This window comes from Ambystoma mexicanum, chromosome 4q (genome assembly GCF_040938575.1).
Source record: "Ambystoma mexicanum isolate Mex_15411 chromosome 4q, UKY_AmexF1_1, whole genome shotgun sequence".
Taxonomy (NCBI): domain Eukaryota; kingdom Metazoa; phylum Chordata; class Amphibia; order Caudata; family Ambystomatidae; genus Ambystoma; species Ambystoma mexicanum.
Window position 1 is genome coordinate 108,181,348 of NC_090928.1, and position 26,093 is coordinate 108,207,440.

General features: G+C 42.7%; 1 protein-coding gene across 1 annotated transcript in view; it reads left to right on the top strand.

Moving 5' to 3' along the window:
- CLVS2 (clavesin 2) overlaps positions 1 to 26,093 on the top strand; it is a 409,036-nt gene that overhangs the window by 367,012 nt on the left and 15,931 nt on the right. Inside the window, exon 4 of the mRNA XM_069607559.1 lies at positions 19,925 to 20,145. Coding sequence (XP_069463660.1) covers positions 19,925 to 20,145 — 221 coding nt within the window. The remainder of the gene's footprint in view (positions 1 to 19,924; positions 20,146 to 26,093) is intronic.

Sequence of the window (26,093 nt, forward strand, 5' to 3'; positions counted from 1 at the left end):
TGCTACCGGCACCACTGTTGCCTTACTGCCATACTTGTAATGAGGTCCATAATGTAGCTCTGAAAAGCAGACGCTTATAGAGCTTCCCTAAAGGTATACAAATCTTCAATTGTGACATAGTTCAGCTGCAGCCCTGCAGATTGTAGAAACCAAAAAAAAAAAGAAACTTTCTCCAATCTTCTCTAAAGCATACTAATAGAACATTGGCAACAACTTCTTACCCTCAAATTAGACGGGGTACAAAAACAAAATTGGCCCCTGTAACAGGGTTCACGCCCGTCATTGAACTAGAAGTACCCAGGGCCAGCTAGTCTGAGCAACAGAGCTCAATATGAGCTTGGATGTTTCAAAGGTTTTATCTCCTTTCCATGAAAACATTTACTTTGTTGTAATTTACTTCATGTACACTAATTCTCATTTTTACTTCGATTTTTGGAGGGGGGCAGGTCCTCCCTTCCCCTTCACTACCACCCACACCCCAAACCCCTCACACACCCTTTTTATGCCAGAACCCACAAATACCTAACACAATTCAAAGTAATTCGATGTGGAAACAGCAAAGACCGTTTCAAGCACCACTCCCTTTCTAGGCATGCCTTAGATAGCAGCCATATGAGGTTTTCGTGGAGTTTAGTACCATGCCATTCTTGTGCATACATGGCATCATCATCTCTGGGAAGACAGCACCTTTGTCAAAGTATGCTGCCATTGAAGATCACCACCAGCCCCCCTATTAATGATACCTCTAGAATTTCCCGAAAAACGAATGCAGCCCAAACCCCCTCAAAGCAACAACCTGGGAGGAATTACAGTAGGCTATACATATACCGCTCATTCTAAAAAATACACGTGATGAAGAGGAATACTAAAGAGTTATCCATGTGTCCATTGCTGTTATTTACCTCAGGCATTAAGCTGCCATACTGCGACACAAAAAGTGTAGTTGCTGTTGTGTAGAGGACATGTGCGTTCGTCTGCTTGATGATGAGCACTGGAGGACCCCTGAATTGCTTTAACGTCAGTTGAACAAAAGCCAGCACTAGTGTATTTGGTGTGAGACTGAAAGGTAGTAACTATGGTGAAATGAGAAGCTTTTGATTTTAGGATTAAGAATGTGTTGCCTTTCCTGTTGCCAATTGATCTGTCATCATTAACCCATACCATTGGCTTGACGGGTTTGCACTATATGTTTATGTACAGTTGCTTGCAGGCCCAATCCAGAAAATGCAGCTTCTGCAAAATGCTGCTGCTCCTTTGATGCAAAATGTTTGCTCTTCAAAGATATTTCCCAACTCGGTGCTGTCTTCACTGGTTTCCTGCAGTGTTCCCGATGAAGTGCAATCTGCCCGTCAGTACACAAGCAGTTTAGCGTGTTGCGCCAGAGTGTATTGGCACACAATGTAAGATCCCCAGCAAGAGTGTGCCTACCTGTGCCAAGGGTGCTTCATGTGACCCTGGGTGACAAAATCATCTGAGTGCAAATGTTGGGAAGGAGAGAGGGTCTTCCCACCCCCCTAGGCGATAGCGAACAGGAAATAAAAGCTAAGAGAGCACATCCAGAGAGGGGCGCACATACAGGAGGATGTGCGATCACCTTAGTGCATGCAGCTCAAGCTATATGGTAGATGTGGGTGTGAACACCATCTTGGTGAACGGTAGCCATTTTAGAATTTAGGTCCAAGCGTAGCGAACAGCATTATGTGTGCTAGTATTAGATCCCTTGCATGAGCGCGGACACCACCCCCACCCTGGACAGCTTTTAAAGATCCACAAACCCTCCATTATAGGCCCTCGTGGCCTGGGAAAAATGTGCCCTGTAAGGTCATGAGAGGGGAGCAGAGTGTCACTTGGCAGTACTATCCCACAGAACAAATAGCAAGGCCTCCTGCCCCCAACAATCCTCACATAAGAAATACAGCTTCACCATGCTTTGTTCCTATGACACTTGCATGCCACAGCACCAGCCAAACCCAGAGCACTGACCATAAAACGTTTACACCCCTCAATCGATCACTATGATTAGAAGTCAAGGCTATCATGGGTGCAGCGAGGTGCATGGTGCCATCAAAATGATAGCCTAAAACTAAGGTAGAGGACCTTGGGAGTTGCTGATCTGTCTGGGAGCGAGTGAAGCATGTGAGTTAGTGTGACCTCGCCTCTCCCCGCCAATCTCATCCCTGTATCTGCCAGGTGCATTCTTGCAATGATAAAATAACATTATTATTGCAAGTAGCTAATTAACTGTTAGTCCAGCTTCACCACGGATGACGAGCCCAGCAGAGCTCACGTGGACGGAGACAGACAGATGAAGACAGACAAATCGCCTGGCATCCTATATGGAGCAGGCCCTACATGTATAGGGCTCCTTCAATCCGTATTGTAGAATTGTACTATATATAGTTACACCATTAGTGACGTCGTTTGTGCTTATAATGTGCTGCACAGGCCTACGGAGCTCAGAACGTTCAGCGGCAGCACAGTTCTTTGCTGATGCACTTTTATTTTGTAGAAATAAATACTTGTTATCCTTGCAAGTGTGACTTGGGCCTTTTTCCTTAGCATAGCAGACATCACAGAATACTTCCTCACCACACTTCATGAGGATCAACAAGCGACTCCGGTACTGCTTGGCCTATCAGCTGCTTACGAAACTGCCAACCACAGGAGTCTCCTTAAAAGGCTCAGAAAATGGGCTGTGTAGCTGGAGCACCCTTAGATTGGATTCCTTCCTTCCTTGGCAATGAAACCAACAGCTCCATATAAACTCAGCTGTAACATCCTCAAGCAAGATATTTCAAGGAGTAACTCAGGGATCCTATTCACTAAACGTGCCCCCACTGGCATAGAACTTTGGCCAGCGCTCGATTCCCAAGAAAGTGTATACATGCAATACACAGTAATCTTCTTCTTGAAAATATTCTGCGATTGAATAATTCCAAATCGTGTTGTATCGAGCTCATCTACTATTGGATGAAAGAAAGAGTTGTTTGACTTAATGGCAAAAACTGAGATCCCCAGATAACAAGGGGGGTCCTGGGAGACCCGAACTCTTGTTCAGAGGAGAATTGCCTAGCATTTTGGTGCTGGACTGCCCCAGGGCAGGACAAAGGCTGATATGTTTGGGATATTTTTTCTCTGTGAAAGATAGTGAGCTAAAGACTCTGGGTAAGGCTCTTGTAACCAGGACTCATGTCTGGCAGAGGGACTCCCAGGACCCCCCTTGTTAAAAAACTGAGATCCTCCTTCTGGACTTTGCTGATTCAACCTTCAAAGAGTGCACTACTCTGCAAATCCGCCATGCCGCAACACAGCAAGCTAAACATGTGGGGGCTACTTTCTGCAATGATCTTTCTTTTTCTGCTCAGATCAAAGCTGTAGCCAATAGAGAATACGTTTTCAACTGTTCATTCTGTGCAAAACACTGTTACTTCATCAAACCAAACATAGAGTGGAGAAGAGCCGAGCTCTCTTGATGGTGCCCCAGGATAATTACAAAATAATCTACAGTGGCATTATACAAATCTCCTAAATAGACTACTGAGAATTCAGAATGGAGATGCCAGATTTTGTTTTAACTGGCGGAAGGAGGATTAGATAACGCCGGCCATCAATGCTCTCCACTGGTTTCCAGAGGAATCCAGAATCAACTTCAAATTCCTTTGCATTGTTCTCAGATCTTTCCAAGGAAAGATCCAACATACCTTGAGAAAGTAACTCATAACTCCAATCCAACCATGCTGTTGAGGGCGTGCTTTTCCAATCAGCTCTGATAGTGGCCCTAGAAACACCATAAACAGAGAGCCAGATCGCTTGGGCTATTGGGTCCAATACTCTGGGACACTCTCAAATCTATAAGGTGAGCAAAATCTAATCACTTATTTCAGAAAACTGATCTTCAAACAAGCCTTTCACTGATCCTGGGTGATATAGCCAAAATAACAAAGAATGTTAGAAAGGAGACCTCCTCCCCATCAGGAGAAGTTTTTCATTTTGCCAGACTATGCGCCTCATTAGAAGTTTGGCGGTAGCCTTGCTGGTCAAACTGGAAGGCTGCCGCCAAACTTCTGAAATTTCTGGCGCCCGTGAATGGGCAATTACCGGGTCATTACCGCCCTGCCGGATCCGGTAATTGCCCATTTGCGGCCACCGGAAAAAAGATGCTCCCCATTCCCATTCAGCCTAATGGGACCGAATGGGAATGGGGAGCACCTTTTTCCGGTGCCTCCGACATGCTGTGCTCGCGGGTGCCTTTCTGCCCGCCAGGTCCAACCTGGTGGGCAGAAAGGCACCTGCGAGCACAACTCATAGTTTGCCGGTCCGGGAACTACGGTACAGGCATGCTTACTGGTACCGTAGGTCCCGGACCGGCAAACCTATAATGAGGCCCTATGTATCACATATTGCCATTTTTATTTCTGCCTTCCTAAGCGCTTTAAGAGAATTGACAGAATGTTATGTGTATTGCAGAACAAAATCGTGTACATAAATAAATAGTGAAAAAACAATCCTCTGTATGGACAGTAATGGGCTGTTGGTCAAATTTGAAAAGAACAATGCCAACATTCCCTCGAAAATTCTTGTCTAACAACCCGCTCCTACTTCCATGAAGTTCTTTAATGCCATTCTGCACCTTGGAGATATAAGTCAGTAAGGACATTGGGGATATAAATCTTCACATTTTCTCGAAATGGCAGGGACTATGTAGACATATGCACTGTGGAGGTCTAAGGCAGCTCCTTGCTCTATAGCCCGAGTTCGAGTATAGGTTCAGTGAGTCATTTTTACAAATTATAGAGTCGGTCTTATTTGACAGGATCATCCACAGCTGTCATTTTCTTGAGGCTCTCTTTTCATCTTCGTAGGTTGGACTTTAGCAATAAATCCCATGCAGGAGTGGCTGTTTTAGCCCGGTAAAACGGACTGCAAGGGCCCGATTGCTATTGGCATCCCTGAATGTTGTTAGGCTGTCCATGATGCTAATGGCATTCTTTTTGTGACTTGAGAAATGGTGTGGGGACTGTTCTTTGGGTAAAAAGAACATAAAAAGAGACTGGGAGAGACATTTGTACAATGTTCTGATCAATCTTCTACTTTTTTTTCTACTGCTTCTTGGCAGGATACTTTACAGAGACCTTTGATTGAGCACACTCACAGTGCTGGACCACTCTGTCAATGGTATCATATCTTTCCTTCTCAAGTTCAAACATTCATCAGTCATTTAGCTTTACTCGCGTCTTTCATGACACGTATTTAACAATGTTTGTTCGAGCGCTTGATATACAATTTTGCCAGTTGCAACCTTGACATCAACACAGACTGGTCTTGAATCGGATTCCCCAACTCACCGGCTGTGTTGATCTTTCTGGTGCTTCTTTGTTCTTGAAGCCAAGGACGATACCACAGAGGCTGCTTCTCCTCCCCGCCTTTGTCAGTTACGCGGGAGGGCCTCCAGTATCTTTGACACACACCAAAGGCAATGGCCGTGCCCTGGCCACAGAGAGAGATCCACAGGAACTAGTGGGTGAGGCACCTTCTGGTATCTCACAACACTGAATGGACGCTGGAGCAACAAGTCCCGCAGTTAGCTATGTGGATGTACCGCGGAAAAACATTTCCAAAAAGTTATCCAAGGTTCGTCCTTGAAGAATCTCCCACAATTATGGTGACTCAGGTTAGTGGCGGGAAAGTCTGCCTAGGCCAATAATATTTGGCACTGCCTCGCTCTCGTCTGTACTAAATCAAATCAAAAACATGCTTATTTGACTGTAATAAATACAATCATACAACACACAGTAAATAATCACAAATAAAACCATGCATAGAAAAAAGAATTACACACAATAAAAAGGAGCTAAACAAATATGGCTCTTTGTTGAAGCAGAATATGGTGCTTTGGATAATGGGCAAATAGGAACTCCATCCTGACCTGACTATGCAGCTGAAATAGCTTTCAGGGGGATGCTATTCAGCCTTGCTCTCGTGATCAACCACCTGTTTTGCTGATAGTTGTTCCAAGTCAGGTAACTCTGAATGCGATTACTTGACAATATTGTATTTGTGTGATTAGTTGGTTTCCTTAGGTCATTAGTATCTCTCTGAGCTTGGATAAAAAAGCTTAAGGTGCTGTTTTGTTTTCTTAAACTTCATTGCCTCAGTAGGGTGTGTGAAGAGATTGAGTGCACTGTCTGCACTAACAAGCTGATGTCATAGTATGAACACAGTAGAATGTAGGCCTATTTGACCCAATCAACATTTCTACCTCTGGGAAGCAAATGTTTCATAAGAAGCCCCTCTTTATCACGTGAGATATATAGATGGTATGCCCCTTTTTCTGCTAGTGTGTGTTTGTGAGGGTGGTTGTGTGAGTCCAGAAATTACCCTACCAAAGCAAAGATGGTATATTATGTTGGCCGAAAACCAGTCACATCATATGCCCTACATCGCCAATACAGAATCGTCAGCATAACCATAGAGTGTCCATGTTGTCCCCTAGATCCGCCATTTGCTTTCTTTGCCTTTCTGTTTAAAACACTTTGCAAAATGTATTTTATTTCATTCTGCTCTTACACGAAGCAAGGCCACAAGTTACATGTTGAGAGACCGGCCCAGACAGAAATGCAAAGCAGACAGAAATACATTGTTTTCCTCCCTCATAAGTCCTTAAAGGCGAGCAGAGAGGCATTTAATCACCAAGCCAGGTGCCAGCCGGTCTCCCTGAAACTGTAGAAACAGGCCGTTAAGGCATGAATTATACCTTCCTAGCGGGTCCCCCTTCGGGACCCTCTTTAGATCAGGCTGACCACTAGTTCACGAATAGAAAACAGAAGATAGCATGCTTTAGAATGTGTCTCTCCTATGAACACAGTTTGCTCGCTAAACAAGTGTTGTGTTCTTCATAACAAAGAACCATGTCTGATTACTGCAAATTGCAACTGTTGCTAAACCAAGTAATATAGATTGAGAAAGGACGTGTCATAATGTGTCATATTTGTCATAATTGTCAATTACCGAACCCTAGCTCAAGAAGATACATTATGGGCGGTTTTTATGTGTCGCAAAGAGATTGTATGATTGTCTTTTTATATATATGATACTGTTGTAGAATGTTTGCTCTCTTGCATCTCACAAGGTCTGGGTGATCAGATGTTGCGAGACGTTAGACCCAGTCGGCCGACTGAGAATATTTGCTTTGCAATAAACCCTAGTACTTGGAAATCGATCCTCGTGTCTGTCATATCACTGGGTGTATGGTGATTGTGCCTTGTTTCCATATGTGATTGTCTTCAGGGCCTAGCAAAAAATGGTGCCTGAATAGGGACCCACCCCCATTTGCTCCATCGTGTACTTTGCATTTGAAGAAGGCGAAAACGAATCGAGTACGAGGCCATCGAACAGGGATCAAAAAGTCTTCGGGGCGCCCCTGTGAAAGTGATGAGAGACTCCTTTGCAGATCTGTACACAACCGGTCCCTGATCGACGAGCAGCGGTCAGAGAGCATCGAGGCGAGGGTCCCAAATCGAGGAAGATTGAGCCAGATACACAGTCACAACGATTCTTGGTTGCGTCTGTATATGGACGAATTGCGCTTCGAGAGACAAACTGATTGATCAGGTGAGTCATGCCCTGATTCTTAACAGCCCTGATATTGGTTAAGTGTTGCTCTTGCAAGATCAAACGCCCAGGGTAAGGTAGGAATAAGATCAACATGCCTGGGAAATTGTCTTCCTGTCGATTGGGATTTTTCCACTGCGGTAGACAATCTTTGGAAACTGGCCAGGTTGCGCCACCCATAGGGTCCCAGCGTTTGAGATGAATGTGAAATATGGAATAGGAGCGATAATGTTTAATGAAATTTGGCATAGGCAGACCACACATGTAGTAGATTTGCAGTGGCCGAAAGACGGTACTTTTGAGATGGCCCGTATAGAACACTTAGAATCAGTACTGCTGCGCAAGAAAGCACGCCCCATGACATTTGACGTCATAAGACACTGGAGGAAAGAAGCTAACCTCCATTTAAAAAGTAGGGAGAAACATGCACAAAGGCATAAATCAAACAAAAGCGATAGAACTAGAAGTGCTAAAATGGGTTGAGGATATTAGAAGAGGGGATAGGAGTATCCAATTAGGCATACAAAAAATATATCCACAACAAGAGTTACATGCATCAGATGAACTGATAAATAAGATTTTGAATGAAAAAAGACAAGAACGCCCTAAAAGTAAGATTGACATAATTGCACCAGTACCCATTGCTCCACATCAGTTGCCACCACCCATTCCTGTTGTTCCAACTGCACCATCTCACCCTGCGCACACGATACCATTTCCTCCACCACTGACAGAGCAGGAATTAGCAGCTGCAGGAGAAGGCAGCTCTACAGAGGTGGGGCCAACACAAAGAGGAAGCACCAGAGTAACCCGTAGTACGGTTAGCAGGGAGAGGAGAGAAGAACTTAAAGAATGGGCAGAAACATATATTGAAGGAAATGACGAGGGATCCACGCTGAGTGCAATGTATGACTATAAGAAGCTCAGTGAAAAACAGGTATTGTTAGAATGCATGGGGGAGTATCTTATGGATAGATGGAAGAAATTGACTGATATGATAGCACCTCATAAGTTACGGGATCTGAATGTTTTTTCGTGTATAAGGGAAAGTGCGGCAGAAATAAAAGAGCACGTAGACAGGCTATTTGAGTTTAAAGATGAACTGGATGAATTGCTTGCAGAAATTAAAAGAGGGAAACAAGAGGTGGTACCATATGTCGTGCAGCGATTTTTTCCGTCATCAAAACCTGTTAGTGAAGAAATTAAAATATGTACACGAGAGGCGATTAGATGGATCACGGATGCTAGCATTCCTACAATGGAGGTGCATGATACGTTCCATCAGTATACAATAGAGATGCAAAGGAAGGTATTGCAGGTGATGGTTGAGTATTTGCAAGATGAATGTATTGAGAAAAAATATTGTTGTCCCTCTGAACTAATGACAATATACAAGAGAGTGTTTTCACCTGAAACTGGAAAGAATGCCCTTCCCCTCGATCTAGCTAGAGAAAGAACGAGGAAAGGGCCAGTTCGATATATCCTATGAGAGAAGTCCCTCCCACTTTTGTGCCAAAAGTAGAAGTACCTGGCGTTGTTGGAGCTCCAGCGCAGGTAACAGAAGCCCATTATACAGCCCAGTAGGTGAATGTCCCTTTTTCGAGACAAGAGGTGGATAATATAAAACAAACAATCCCTGATTTGAAAAAGAATCCGGCAGAATTCTATAAAGAGATTGAGTCCTATTTGAAATCGTCAATTTTTACAATGAGTGATATTGATTTATTATTTCCTGTGATTCTCCCAGTAGATATATGGAAGCAAATTAGGAATGTAGATGACACTGAGATTTTGGGTGATAACTGGGAACATTTGATAAAAGAGGATATGGACAGAAAGGCTGGCAAGAAGCCATCGCCAGCTCTGTTAGCATTACCAGCGTGAATAGTAAAGAAATTAAAGATTTTGGTACCCGAAAGGAGAATTATCTGGGACAAATTAACGGCATGCATACAAGGCAAAGATGAATTGGCTACTGACTATTTTAACAGATTTGAAGAAGTATTTGCAGACTTTAGTGGCCAAGATTTAAGCACTCAACCTGGGAAGAGACTATTTGTTGACAAATATGTAAGAGGGTTATTAACGAAAATTCAAAATTTAATAATGACGTCTGAAAGTGCATGGCAAGCAAAATCACAGAGTGAAGTATTACACATGGCACAATACTATGAGAATATACTAAATACACAGAAAGAGAAAGAGGAAAGGGATAGAGTGAATCTAAAAACGAGAGTATTACTGCAACAGGTAGCGAATAATAATAAGGGTGGAGGAAATGCACAAACAAGAGGGAATTTCTCCAACATGCACGAAGGTCCAATTGGACTGAATCAATGTGCATTTTGTAAGGAAGAAGGCCATTGGCAAGCACAGTGCCCACATTTACAGAATAGGAATGGAAATGCCCCAAGAAGACAGAATAGAGGTTGCCCGGGAATGCAAGGACAAAATAGAAACACAAGAATGCCACAGAATCAGAATAACCAAGGAAATAATAACCCGAGCCAGAACCAAAACCAACATCAGCAGAATAGTGCGGGAAAGGAAATGTTTTTGATACTCAGTCCAATTCATACTATTCTGGTGACTTCACATCGGATGATGTATTGTTCATCTGAGAAAGGGGTCGGAACCAGTATCTATTCCCGTTGAACAGAAAGGGCCCTACGTAGAGATGAAAGTAGGCAATAGAGAGCACACTTTTCTAGTGGACCCATGTGTGCAGAAGTGCTCATTAGACCATCACTTGGTTCCGGAGATACCACTGTCAGGGCAAATGAATGTTTCAGTAGGGTTCGCAGGTACCCCAGTAATCAATCCAGTGTCACAACCAGTACCTATAACCAATGTTCCCTCTAATTTGTTTGGGCTGTGTGCACCAAAGAATAGTTGTGTGCGGGCTGTTTTTCAGTCATGTGCGCAACTGAGTGATGCGCTGCCAGACCGGGTGTGGTCAGCAGCGGCGCAGCACCCCACCAGTGAGCAAGGCTTAGTGATCAGATTCCACAGTGTGCAAGCGAGGAATGCGAGTTTGCGGCACAAAAAGCTCTACTTCAAGGGACATTTGGGTGCTCTATTCTCCTCCCAAGACTTAGCTCATCTGAAATTGTGTCCTTTTACATCTCTAAACATTAGCAAGATCTTTCGTTTTATGATGGGTTGGTACAAGAACAGAGGGGTTCGTGTAGTGGAACACAGATTCTGCCTCACAAATTAATATTAGCACAGCATTAGCTTCTCCATTCTCAGTTCACTAAATGTATGGAATATAAAGGAAATGCTTTCTATTGGTTTAATGAAATAAACAGTACATGAACATGATTAATGACAAAGACGACTTAGTAGAAGGGGGGTATGAATGGACATTGGACTCTGACAGTTAAATAAAAAGCACTGAATCATGTAATCATGTAATCTCAGCTGATTGTCCTGAACTAGTTAACCCGACAGTCTCAAAGTCTGCCAAGAAAAGGGTGACTAAAAGACTACTAGTACAGCATCATAAGAGGACTGCAACCAAATCAGAGGTCCAGCAATAGGCAACACTCTAACAAGTAAGGGTTTAGTATATTATGTTTACTATGTTATTCAACATGAACAAAACATATAAAGATGAAGGAACTGGGGGATCGGATTTATGGGGGACTCTGGGACTGGTACAGTGCACTAGCATCCTGGTAGCACATAACAAAATAAATTGTTTTACAATCAATTAAGAAAATAAATTAAACTATTATATAAATAACACAGAAAACAAATGTCATCACACAACAGGACAGAGAGCACCACCAATTTTGCCATGTATTGTAAGCTGATGACATGTTAATACAAGAAAAAATACAAACTAAACATTTTCATTTAAATGAAGGGATATGCAGGATTGTCCGGCTAGTGGCCACATGATGACCCCAATGGAGTACATAGAAAACGATGTGCAATATGTGCTACTGCCCCAAGTCTTTGCCACACACTCATTTGCAAACCCCACCAGGTGGTTTCCTATTACAGTATCAGTTTAGCCTTGTGACATTCGCAGTAACTCAATACCTTTCTCATCTTCTGCGGGTTGTTGTCGAGCCTGCGAACATACCAACTAATATTATTACACAATGCCATTAACCCCTGTCCGATCTGCATCCACCATCACCATCACTAGGCTCCAGCTGTACACTCTCATATCCCCTTTGCAGAGTTGGGGCTGCCCCTGTGTACCAACCCCTGCAGAGACGTGACCATTTCAATGTTAATCCCCCAAAACTGTGCCCCCTACAACTCCTTCCCATACTGCCCAACCCCAACACCGAGGGACGTCAAACCCAACAACACAATTGGCCCCACCTGTGGACATTCCCCAAGAGGAGGAGGCCACCCACTTCAAGGATCATAACCAGATAACTGTATCATTACATTCAAAGTAATAGGTGTACCAATGGCACGCATTGTGGCAGATCCAGACCGCCCAGGTCTCCCAGAAACCAAAAGTTTCTAATATTTAGCCAGAGAGCACTTAGAAAAAAAACACACAGGTTTCCACATTGGGGTCATTGAGCGCTCCCCTCTCTGCAATCCATAAAACTCAGGGCCTCCCATGGCAGGCATTTCAGAAATATAACATTTTTGAAGCTGTTATATTTCTGAAATACCTGCCATGTTTCCCATTGCCGAACACGAGGCAATATCAAAAGTCTGTAATCCACAAAACTGATAGCCCATCAATGGAGGGCCCTCAGTTTTGTGTATTGGAGACTTTTGGCCCATACTGTCTCCCACTACCTTCCAATTTTCAAACTATTTTTGTCTACCTTAGTGCAGTGCACACTCACAGTTCCAGACTCCCAGCTCTCTGCACGGGGGTGAGGTGATGGCCGACGGGGGGTCACACAAGCTCCAGCAGGTGGTGTGGCGTCTGTCACCAGCCAGTGTCTTCTGCATGCAGGCACGGGGTCTCTCGAACTTGCTACTGGCAGTGACTACTGCGCAAGGCAAGGAGAAATCCAGCAGCAGGGCAAGTGCATTTGTGCGACAGGGCAGTGGCTAGGCTACCTGCGCAAGCACAGAGTGCAGCCCTGAGCCAAGGCCCGTCACCAGCACGAGTAGCAACCCAGGAGGCCGCAGCAAAGTTTGTGTCACCCAGTAATCATGAACGTTGCTGCTGCCTCCTGGCCTGCATCTAGGCTGGCCACAAACCCGCCATATTTATATTTGGTGGCCAGCCTTAAATTAGGTTTTATTTTAAAAAAATGTAAAACAAAAAGAAAATAATTTGTTCACAAAATGATGATTAGAGCAAGTGCGCGGTAAAATAAGCACTATGCGCGGCTCACAATCAAAAGGTGCGCGGCCGCACAGGCGCGCACCTTACAGGGAACATTGCCTACAACGCTAGGTCCATTCACTGAGTCTTGCCCGTTCCTTTTGACACAAAATTGCAGCAAGAATTTATTGGGTTTAAATTTGTTGAAAAAATTAAATGTGGTTATTCATTGTTCTCCTGATGGAGTGTATTTGACAATATCACCACAAAAGATGCCAGTATCACAATATTTGTCTAAACCATTACCAACTGAATTAAGTAACGTACCGACTTATATGGGCGATGAATGACCACGATGTTGGTTGTTTGAAAATAGAGCCAGTGAGAATTGTTTTGAAGGAAGGAGTTACATTGCCACGTAAGCCCCCAGTATAAAATTTTGTTGGAAGGTGAAAAAGCATTGAAATGCATTGTTTCTGATTTGATTAAATGAAGCGTGATAGAAGAGATTACTGGTAGCACTTGCAACAGTCCAGTTTATAAGAAAGGAGGTAATGAAATACCATATCGTTTTATAATTGATTTGCGCAGATTGAATAAAGTAGTTTATCCCCAATTTCCATTGGTCCCATATGTCACTACCATTTTGACAATGATTCCAGCCTCTGATTCACATTTTAGTGTTGTAGACCTTAAGAACACATTTTTTAGCATCCCAGTACATCCAGATAGCACATATTTATTTGCTTTCACACTAGGAGGACGTTCTTTCACATTCACACAAATTCCACAAGGTTACACTGAGAGCCCGAGTATTTATAGCAGAGCACTAAAAGAACAGCTAGACATGTTAGAATAGCCAAAGGGTTGTGTACTATTGCAGTACATTGATGACCTATTGATTGCTGTCGACACAGAAGACATTTGCAAAGTGAGTACTGTTAAATTGTTGACACATTTGGCAGCACGTGGACATAAAGCTTCATTAAAAAAATTCCAGTATTGTCGAAAGGAGGTGGCCTATTTGGGCTACCTACTTTCGAAAGAGGGAAGGAGACTGACACCAGAAAGAATAGAAAGCATCTCTGGTATACCTATTCCAAAGACACACAAGGAAGTCAGAGCCATAATAGGCATGGCTTCATATTGCAGGCAGTGGATTGCCAATTTTGCTATGATTGTGAAACCTATGGTGGCATTGACAAAGAAGGATGTTGCTTTACCTTTACCATGGAGCGAGGAATGTTAGAATGCATTTGATCTGCTCAAAGTTGCGTTGTGCTCAGCTCCAGTTTTGGGCACACCAAATTATGAAAAGGTATTTAAGTTATTTGTGCATGAAAATAATGGCTGTGCGCTGGCTGTTTTGACTCAGAAACAAGAAATAGACCATGCGGTTATTTTTCTTCCGCGCTGGATTCTGTTGCATGCGCTTTGCCATGCTGTTTGCGAGCTGTTGCTGCAGCTGCCGCATCAGTAAAACAAACCGAGGGAATGGTTTTGGGTCACCGCTTAACTTTGATGGTGCCCCACACAGTAGACGTTCTTTTAAATATAACACAGACGCAACATCTTACATCAGCTTGACTGACGAGATATGAAATTGTCCTGTTTGCACCACATATTCAAATTCTGAGATGTTGCGCTTTGAATCCTGCGGAGTTAAAGCCCCCTCGCAATGAAAGAACAGGTGAGAAGAAATCACCACCCCATGATTGTATAATGGTTACTGAACAAGAAACACAAGGAAGCATTGACCTAACTGACAATCCACAGAAAGAGCCAGACGGAGAACTGTTTTGTGACGGTTCCTGTTTTAAATTGGCAAATTGCACGTCAACTGCTGCATATGCCATCACGACACTGAAGAGTATTGTAGAGAGCAAAAGGATCCCGTATAATTCAGCACAGGCTGCAGAGATAATAGCATTGACAAGAGCATGTGCAATTTATGAAAATTTGAATGCAAACATATATACTGACAGTCAGTACGCATTTGGGATGGTACACAATTTTGGTCGACTCTGGGCTGAGAGGGGTTTCCTAACATCACATGGAACCAAGATTCAACATGGTGCTTTAATAGCAAGATTGTTGTCTGCACTGACGTGTCAAAGTGACTAGCAATAATGGAATGCGAGGCACATATGAAAGTAACATGTAACGTTGGAAAAGGAAATGCATTTGCAGACAAAATTGCGAAACAAACTGCCACTGATCCACATACAAAAATGTTTATACCACAGGCAGAAGAAGTGCCCTGCATGATAGAAAATGGGATTGCCACAGTCAAAGAGATTCAGGCGGAAGCAACTGCAGATTAAATAAAAGCATGCGCTGAAGGTTCAGCAGAATTAGACGTAGATGGTTGCTGGGTAGAGAAAGAAAGTAGAAAGTGGATGCTGCCCAACGCCTATGTAACCGCGATGGTAATCATGGCCCACAGTCCGACACACATATGTGCTAAAAACATTATTCAGCATCTGGCCACAGTATGGCAGAATCCACACATTAGAAAAACTGTGGAAAGATTAGTCCAGAATTGTATGACTTGTTTGCAACATAACATTGGAAAAGGAACAACTACTCCAGTAGGTAGTTTTGGCCCCCCCTCTATGCCCTCTGAAGTCATCCATGTTGATTCCCTAGAAATGGAAAGATGTCAGAACCTTAAGTATATCCTGGTGGTAGTCTGTGCATTCAGTAAATGGGTGGAAGCATACCCGCTTAAGGACTGCACGGCAAAGAGCACAGCAAAAGAGATGCTGAAAGAGCACGTCTCTAGATTTGGCCTGCCACGGGTCATATGGTCAGAAAGCGGCCCGCATTTTGTTGCCGGCGGGAAATAGCAGATTTGTGCAGGCCTTCAGATTGATAAACGATTCCATTCGGCCAGACACCCAATGAGTGCCGGTCTTGTTGAGCACCAGAACGGAATCTTAAAAAACAAAATAAGCAAAATCTATTCAGGGAGTCAATTGAGGTGGCCTGATGCGCTGCCCTTAGCTTTGTTGTGCATGTGCACATCTGTGCAAGCAAGGACTGGACTCTCCCCGTATGAAATTGTCATGGGGAGACCTGCAAATGTGTGGTGCGCCCCACAGCCTAGGCACTTGAATGAAGTAGAATACCCTTTGCTCATCACTTATTGTAACGTGTTAATTCAGAAACTCTGTTTGATTCATCAGCAGGTGCAGGAGGCTCTTCCTGTCAGATACACAGGCCCAGGGCATTGTCTGCAGCCAGGAGAGTGGGTGCTGGTGAATAACTTCGAGAGAAAATCCTCGCTCGCACCCAGGTGGAGGGACCCGTATCAAATTCTCCTGGCAACGCAGACTGCAGTCTGTGTGAATGGTCGTAAGGCATGGATCCATGCCACTCACACGAAGAGAATTCCATTTCCATTGAAAGAGCTTCCTGATCCAGACGACAAGAAAGAAAAAGATTCCCTTGATTCGAAAGACACCGTCGCCAGTTGTCTGCTACAAATACTGCCTAAAGGTGAGAAAGTGCCTGAAAAGATTGCCAAAAAGGAGAAAGGGCTAAATGTGCCCCAACGTTGCCCAGCTGAACCCGCATCATCACAGGCTGACATAAAGCCTCCTTCATCACTTGTTGCATCACAGGCTGACACTGAGCCTGCATGTGGAAGTGCATCTGCACTGTTCATTGATCAATTGATCACACAGTACCTGGAGCGATAAGGTACAACCTACGTTCTCAAAATCGGAAGTGATCTGATCTTCGTGTTTTGTTTTTGCCTCTATTCTCAACACGGATGAATTGGGAATCGGAGGCCTAGGGAAGTGGAGCGTGGGAGCTGTACCAATCTGCACCAAATTGGGAGTTCTGGAACGCGGCTTCCCAGTGCTATCTTTGAAAAAGTGAACGACCTATGTTGATCACCCGATGGGGACAAATGGGGCGCATATGGTGTAAACACAATTGATGCCTGCTCTAAAGTCTTTGGAACACAGTGCAGAGGCACAATAATCTTGCCACATTTTTAGCAATTTGGGCTGCCGAGAACTGGCCAAGACGCTTTGCTGACCTCTTCGAACACTTTACTGTTTTAACAGGCGCTGCTGTAAGAATTATTCACGATGAACATTGTTGGAGAAAAAGAAATGCACACAATGCCCATACTCGCTTCTGGTCCCTCCTGCACCAACGCTGATGACGTAGTAGATATAGAGACTATAAAAATGTCTAGAAGAATTTGCTGTAGAAAATTCATGCTAATGATTATAATACTACTTTGCATTCTGAGTATACTGATCCCAGTATTATGGTATTTAGAGAGTGTGCATCCATTGAGTTCTCTTTTGCCTGCCACCAAAGCGCCTGCCACAGACAGTCCAGTCCATGTACTCTCTTATACTCTCCCTCCATTCGAAGAAAGACACAGGGAAGGTTATGGCAATAACACGTTGCTTTTGATAATGAATATGACTCATTCTATCCTGAACAGAACAAATTGCTGGGTCTGCTCCCATTTACCCCAGCATGGTGGGAAAGGAATGGGTTGGTATGTACAGCCATTACCCCTCTATACATAATGCTATGCATCACTAAGTGCATTATTTTATGGGAAGTGGAATAAGAGTGATACAGGTCAGTTAGATGGAATAAACATAGATGAGTTTGAAAAAGTGATAATGGAACCTGTAGGTTGTTCCATATTTAACAGAGCAAGAATGATAAAACCAATGGTAAGGCCAGTAGATAGACTGTATGTGCCTTATACATCATCTGTAATCATGTTTCACATGAACCCAGTAGGGAACAAGGACGTAGTGCCTCCCTCAAATATTATAAATTACAATCCTCGCACTGTCCCATTTAGTCTATGAAAAAAATGTTCCTATTCAGTAGGGACATTCATTAGATGCATGAATATTGCAGTACTTGAAAGAGAAAAAGAACCAATATATGTAGGTGATCCCGTTTATTTTATATGTGGAGAAAAAGCTTATCCCTGGTTGCCTAGAAATTGGGGAGGGACATGTTACTTAGGGTTCCTTTTCGCAGGTGTATTCCTTTCCAGAACGTCAGACATATCGAAATTATCTAGATCCAGGCACCGGCAGGATGAACAGGATTAATTGTGGAAGACATAGCAAAATCATTTATACCATTTTGGGGCCAAGCAATAAACACCTGGAATATACGGAGATTGTCCAGAATTTTAGAAAAAACTATAAATGGAACGGCCGACATATTGTATAATATGACACTAGAAGAGAAGGCAGTTAGATTAATGACACTTCAGAATAGAATGGCTCTTCATATAATTTTGGCCGACCGTGGAGGTGGTTGCAACATCATGGGGTCAGCATCCTGCGTATTTGTAAGTGACTCCTCCCCTACGATTTTTGAGGCAATAAAGAAATTACACATTCTGAGCTCTGACCTTCGTATCCCGACAGGTGGTTGGGAGCTGAATATAAGTTCCTGGTTTTGGGAGTTTCTGCGCTCATGGGGATGGAAACTAATTGCAATCCTAGTAACATTACTCGAATCTTCATGATATGTTGTTGTTGCATACACTGCCTGACAATCATTTGCTCTGAAATAACAAATGAATGTATACACATGGTAATAGAAAAAAGAGGTTCCAAGGTGGATACGAATGCAAACCACGAAACAGAAACTATGAAATAATTCATGTCGATTAATATTGATGATGACGGTTACAGTAGTATGCATAGCACAGAAGTAGATACATGGTCAGAGGAAGATGCGATGTGTGGATGATGCTCTTGGCTTATGGCCAAAAGGAGGGTTTGTGAGTCCAGAAATTACACTACCAAAGCATAGATGGTATATTATGTTGGCCAAAAACCAATCGCATCACATGCCCTACATCGCCAATACAGAATCGTCAGCATAAACATAGAGCGTCCATTTGGTGCTCTAGATCCACCAATTGCTTTCTTTGCCTTTCTGTTCAAAACACTTTGCAAAATGTATTTTATTTCATTCTCCTCTTACACGAAGCGAGGCCACAAGTTACATGTTGAGAGACCGGCCCAGACAGAAATGCCAAGCAGACAGAAATACATTGTTTTCCTCCCTCAAATGTCCTTGAAGGCGAGCAGAGAGGCATTTAATCACGAAGCCAGGTGCCAGCCGGTCTCGCTGAAACTGTAGAAACAGGCCATTAAGGCATGAATTATACTTTCCTAGCGGCCCCCCTTTCGGGGCCTTCTTTAGATCAGGCTGACCCCTAGTTCACGAATAGAAACCAGAAGATAGCATGCTGTGGAATGTGTCTCTCCTACGAACACAGTTTGCTCGCTAAACAAGTGGTTTGTGGTCTTCATAACAAAGAACCATGTCTGCTTACTGCAAATTGTAACTGTTGCTAAACCAAGTAATATAGATTGAGAAAGGAACGTGTCATAATGTGTCATATTTGTCATAATTGTCAATTACCGAACCCTAGCTCAAGAAGATACATTATAGGTGGTTTTGATGTGTCACAAAGAGATTGTATGATTGTCTTTTTATATGTATGATACTGTTGTAGAATGTTTGCTCTCTTGCGTCTCACGAAGTCTGGGTGATCACATGTTGCGAGACGTTAGACCCACCGACTGAGAATATTTGCTTTGCAATAAACCCTAGTACCTGGAAATCGATCCTTTTGTCTGTGATATCACTGGGTGTATGGTGATTGTGCCTTGTTTCCATACGCGAGGGTCTTCAAGGCCTAGCAGTTGGGGGACTTAACTGCCCCTACTGTTTATATTGTTCTTTAAATTCCACAGTATTTCACATTCTAACAGTACTTTTCAATCTCTGAATCTTTTACTTTTTTAGAATAGTTATTCTCACAACAGTCAATAGAACGTGCACCTGGGCTGTTATTGAAAAATGTCATCTCTAATTGACAATAATTATTCCAAAACACTTAGGAAGTGGAGATTATTTGACAAAACATGATTCATTATGGAGATAGTTCTCTGTGAGACAACTTTTTAACTAATTGACGTACAATTGTAAATGCATGTACCTATGGTTGAGACAATGTTTATGTTCTTTTTTGCACAGATATTTTTGCATGGGAATAACCTGAACAGCTTGCACCAGCTCATTCACCCAGAGATCCTTCCATCAGAGTTTGGAGGAATGCTGCCACCCTATGACATGGGCACATGGGCACGGACGCTGCTTGACCATGAGTATGATGATGACAATGAATTTAATGCTGATTCCTACAGCATGCCAACTAAAGACATGGATAAAGATCTATCTCCAAAATCTATGAAAAGGTACGCTTGAGACATGGGTTCTTCACAGTGTTTCTGAGCCTCCTGAGCTCCCGGTTGCAACTTGTATACCGCATTCATGTGTTAACCGGATCACGTAGTTTCGAGTAAATGTAGAAGCAACATGATGCATTAAGGCAAGAATGTTTCAGTCATGAATTTATATTAGTCAGTACCTGGAAACTTTAACAGATCATACATTCTCAAATTAGGGTAAGAATGTAACCTTAGCATCAGCAATGCATGTCTCATGGCCCTAATGATGACATCACAGAAAATCATGTATTCTATCACTGAAAGTATCACGCATGGATTACCAATTTCTTCTCTGACATCACAAATGGCATCACATCAGAGGTACCACTTCTAAAACCATACTGTACTGAAGATTAAAATGGATGCACATGTTCCCGGTACACACAATTTTGTTAAATAGATCACAGGACACCTTTTTTGTAGCCATGTTCCCATTTTATATATATATATATATATATATATATATATATATATATATATATATATATATATATATATATATATATATATATATATATATATATATATATATATATATATATCTCGCTAGAAGTGATGTATTCTGCATATTGAATGAATACCAATATCTGGTCTGCATACACCTTTTACAGATGGAGAACAGTAACCCTCACTGTGTACACACCCATAGTATGCCCATACTACTCGCCCACTCTTGAATTTCATAAATACCTTCCTGACTTTTTCCTGTCACCCATGTGCCCTGCATACACACTCTTAATATGAATACTCCCCCCAGACACTTCTAAGAATATTCAGATTTATATGTCTTGCACAGATACTTGTACCACTCATTAGCTGTTTGCACACTCCCAGAAAGTGCACACTGTTGATAGGTATTACAGATGTCGGTTTCCAAGTCCTATAATCTCCTGCTAAGAAGGCTCAACATTCAGCGCGTACACCGACTACAACATTCCACACACCGCAGGCCCAATATTTCAGATCCTTAGTGAATTACTGTCTTCTACAGTTTCCCACATCATAGACACTTCTCTAGGTATGTGACTATCTCTGCAGCCACTGGTGCAGGAATTGCTGCATTAGGAAACTGGAAATCTTGAAGATAATATGAACTGTTGAGTAAATGGAACTGGCGAGAAAATGGAACAAAGAGACAGCTAATAGACAACTATTCAGATCAGACTGCTGGGACACAACAGGAAGTTGAATGATTGAAACCTGGACAATCGGCAACAAAACTGCAATAACAGACTATATTTATATGTCCAAAGGACCATACGAAGAGACAAAGTTTGCTATCAACCTTAAAAACTCCAATAGTGACCATTATATATTGAAAAGAGTTCTGAATACCATGGCTAATAAGAAACTCACCTGTACCCTACCTGATATGGAGATAAATGAAGGAATGACCAGATTAAGGATCAGCCAGCACAAAGTGGGAAAGCTACCAAGCATAATGTCCAAAACAAACCTGGAGGACAAGCAAAAACTGAACTATGCGTGGCTCCTACTTCCATACAGGAAAGAAATGAAAAGAACTCAAAAATCAACAAAGAGACACCAACATGCCTACAATCACAAGGTAGTTCAAAAGAAGAAAGATCTGAGACATGCAATAAATGCACTAAAGAAAGAGAATTCACGAGACTTAGTAAGAAAAGTGAAATGGGTCAAGCGTCAACACAGAAGCTGGATGAAAAACAACAAAGCAATGATTCTGCAAGATGATGCGGAGAACATGCTTTATGCCACAAGAAACCAGAACACAAGACAATTATGGTCACTGCTGAATGCAAAGCCACAGATACAAGATGTCATGATAGCAAATGTCCCGGAGGCAAGCTGGACAAAATATTTCATGGACCTGTATGGTGAAAAGACACGACGGAAAGAGATCAAAAAGTGCGCAGTGCCTCACTCATGGCACCTTGTTTGGGATCTAGATGATATTACTGACGCAATAAAGAGCTTGAACGCGTCAAGAGCACCAGGGCTAGATGGACTGACCAACATGATCATCAAACAAAATCCAGAGCCCTGGGGCCTAATATGTAACAGCATCTTTGACCTTATAGAGAAAACGAAAAATATACCAGAAACGTGGCGGCAAGCCACCATAATCCCTATATATAAAAGTGGAAAAACTGAAGAACCAAGCAACTATTGCCCACTGGCCTTACTGGACCCGTTAGGGAAAGTTTTCGCAAAAATCCTACTAAGAAGCTTGAACAACTGGGCTACGAAGGAAAAAAAATTTGCCAGAAGGCAAACGGGATTCATAAAAAACATAGGAACGAACATCAACCTTTTCATTTTGAACTTGCTCAAACGTCAAGCGATACAATTGAAGACGCAAATCTATGCAGGATTCATAGACCTCAAACTTGCATTCGACTCAGTCAACAGAGACCTTCTCTGGAAGAAACTGAGAGATTGGGATTGTCCAAGCAACATCCTGGAGCGGATCATGTTACTGTACCAGAACACCTCCATAAGAATAAGAATGTCCAAAGAAGGCACACTAACAGACTTGATAAAAACAACCAAAGGACTGAAACAGGGATGCTGCTTGGCTGCCACGCTTTTTCACTTTTACACAGCTGATTTAGAAGAATGCATATATTCACCCCGGATCAATCCACCAAAACTGAATGGCACAACACTGACATGCATTCTGTATGCAGACGATATCGTCGTACTTGCAAAAACACAGCGGGGTCTACAGATATCTCTAGAAAACATACAGATATACATGGTCAAAAATCACCTCGAAATAAATGCAAAGAAAACCAAAATCATGACACTGATGAAGCAAAGATGCAAGAAGAGGATAGCGAACAACTTCAGAATGGGAAAAGAAAAAATCAAGGTAGTAATCAAAGTCAAGTACCTTGGAATATGGCTGAATCAATCTGCAGTTTAGACTGGCACGATACAGCTTCTCAAAGAAAAAGCTCTGGCATTAGCAGGGCAAGCTAAAGTGCTACATGCAAAATACAGAACATTTTCTTTGATACCGGTCATACATTTCTATAAACAAAAAGTGACGGCAATACTCACATATGGTTCAGAAGCTCTACTAAACATAGAAAACAACATTTGGCAACAGATCGAAGGACAGTTCTGGAGGAAAGTCTTAAATTTACCAACATCATTTCCAATGCCACGTTTACGTGCAGAACTAGCGTTACAGTCATTGCAATCTCTCTTCACCTGGAAACAAATGGATCTGTACAGAAAGATCTCGAGTGAAAACTATGCTCCCCCGTTAGAAATCTTCAAAAAAACAACAAACGAGATAAAAGCACAACCACTCGAAACCTATCGAGGCAAAATACGAAGCTGAAGGCATATCTGGAGACAAGCTCATGAAAAGACCACAGAGAGCAAAAAAGAGACTGATAGAAAACGATTGGATAAAGGCAAATGAGATCAAGTCCACATACGTCTTGGATGTCCCGTGTATACGAGACATAAGACCAATCAACAAACTACCAGAATACCTCAAATGCTTCCCGTCAGCGAAAATCAGAGATACTTTCATGCGAATGAGATTGAACATCCTTCATACAAGAGAAATCATGGCTGCCAGAAAAAAAATACCTGCCCAAGAAAAATACTGTAGGTTCTGCGGAGATGAAGCGACAATAGAAACCTTGTACCACATAATAATGATATGCCCCGCCCTAAGCGAGAAAAGAAACTTAGCTGTAGGATGGTTTATCCAAAACCACATACCGCTCTCGCAAGAAGACCGATGGACATCAATTCTAGCTGGAAAAGAAATTGATATATGCGGTTGTTTCATACTGGACTAGTATCATGGAGCTTGCTCAGATAGGGTAGGAAACAGAAAACATCTCTCAAAGGCAATAAGAGTGAACAATGGGAAATTAAAAAAATGAAAGGTTTGAAAGACAAAGCAAAACATTTTATAAAAAAAAAAAAATAAAAAATAAATATGAACTGTTGAGTACAAGAGTGTAAGAATAGGGAAACCTGAAAGTGCTGATGCAGATAGCATGGTTTTATTTAATAAATGATAGAACTAGTGATATAATTGAAGATGAGATATGCAATGCTATCAGTCATCCTGCCCCTAAATCCTTCCTCTCTTCCTACATCTTTTAGTGGAATAATGCTAAGGTGGACTATTATGGGTGGGCTACAAGCAGGTGAAACATAGGGCCTCATTACTACTTTGCGGGTCCGGTAACAACCGTACTGGTAATCCTACCGGCACTGTTGTTACCGGACTGGCACAATATGACTCTGTGGGTGGGTGCCGTCCCGCCCGCCAAGATCAGACCTGGCAGTTGGAACGGCACACGCCCACAGACTTACACAGAAAGTCTGTGGGCCCCATTACCATTGAGTCCTGTGGGACTCAATGGGAATGGGGATTTACACTTTACCAGCACCTGACTTTCTGGAACGCTGGGGTTGAAATCCCCTGGTGTTACCGGCAAGCCAGGTGCCGGTAAATCTTGCAAGTCTGTCGGCAACTCGCCGGTAGCACCGGCAGGGTTACGGCCGGACTTGTAATGAGGCCCATAGTTTCAGACCTGCCTTTCCATCACACTTCCAAATCTTGTACTTTCTGATTGGTGGGGATACGAATGTGTGGAAGGGAGAAAAGAAGAGATTAGGAAGGTTTTTCAGTCTTATTCCAACCACATTGTCTCTCCCCAATTATGAAATAGAGTGAGATGTGTGACCTGTGGCTCTCCGGATGTTTTGGATTGTGACTTCCTTGATCAATCACCAGTGACTCTGCTGGCTAGGGTTGAAGGGAATTGCAGCCCAAATATCTAGAGATCCAAAGGTGGCAGACACCTGAAGTAGAGCATCAGAAGGAGCTGACAAAAAGGAAAGAGGCTGCATGCAATGATCTTTGCTCCTGATACCACTCTTTCAGACCTACAGATGCTCATTCCACCTTTCTCTTGAGAGGGCCTGGAAAAGCCTGCTCCTTGCTCAAGTAGAGACATTAAATGTGCTGCTATCAAAAGCAGAATCACTAGGCTTGCACACGTGACTGCAGCAACACCAAAGTAAACATAAATACAGACTGGTTCCTCAACACCAGCTCCCCCCTCCCATTGTGTGCATATAAAGCATGAGGGCAATATGAGTTCTCACATTCATAAGATATTTTCTTGTGATCAGGACTGTGAAATTGGTCTGGAAGCCTGGAATGTTGAAGCCAAACCCTAAATGTTCAGCAGATTTTTAAGCAGCGTCTTCACTCATTTTATCCTAAATACGCATGCCCTAACGTGTGTGTGAGTGTTCAATCAAGCAGTCCCAGAGTAGATATTGCAAAGAAAACCATTGAGTGCCTGGCAGAGAAAGGAAAACCCACAACAAATCTCAAAGGCTTGCCAGCGTTTCTGTGAAATGCAGATCGCTTTTAAATGGTGTTATCAAAAATAAAACACACAATTTAATTCTGTTGATGTGACGAATTTGATTCTGCCTCCCAGGAGTACAATGAGGAGTAAGGATAAAATTGCCGACTCAGCTCTCACACGTCTACAAACACAGCACAATCATTATTAAGGTAAAAACACAACACAATCATCATTAAGATAAAACAGGGACAGTCAATAGATACACCTCCTTCACCTTTTGATGTAACATAGGCCAAGGGAAGGCTATAATCTCAAGAGGAGTGTGTCGGTGAACTAGTCATAACCCAAACAATACAGTGCGTCATCACGAGTCTGGCGGTAACCCTTAAATGCGGCGGTAACACTATTATTGCCGCATTTAAGGGTCCGCGAGAACATAGCCATGGTGGATTTCCCCCCAGCTCTGAGGTGGGGGGAAATCCACGGTAAATTTGCCGATTTTCCAATATTACTGCCGGCGAGAAATCCACCATTGGTAATAGCGCAAATTTTCCCCCATTGGGCCCAATTGGGAAT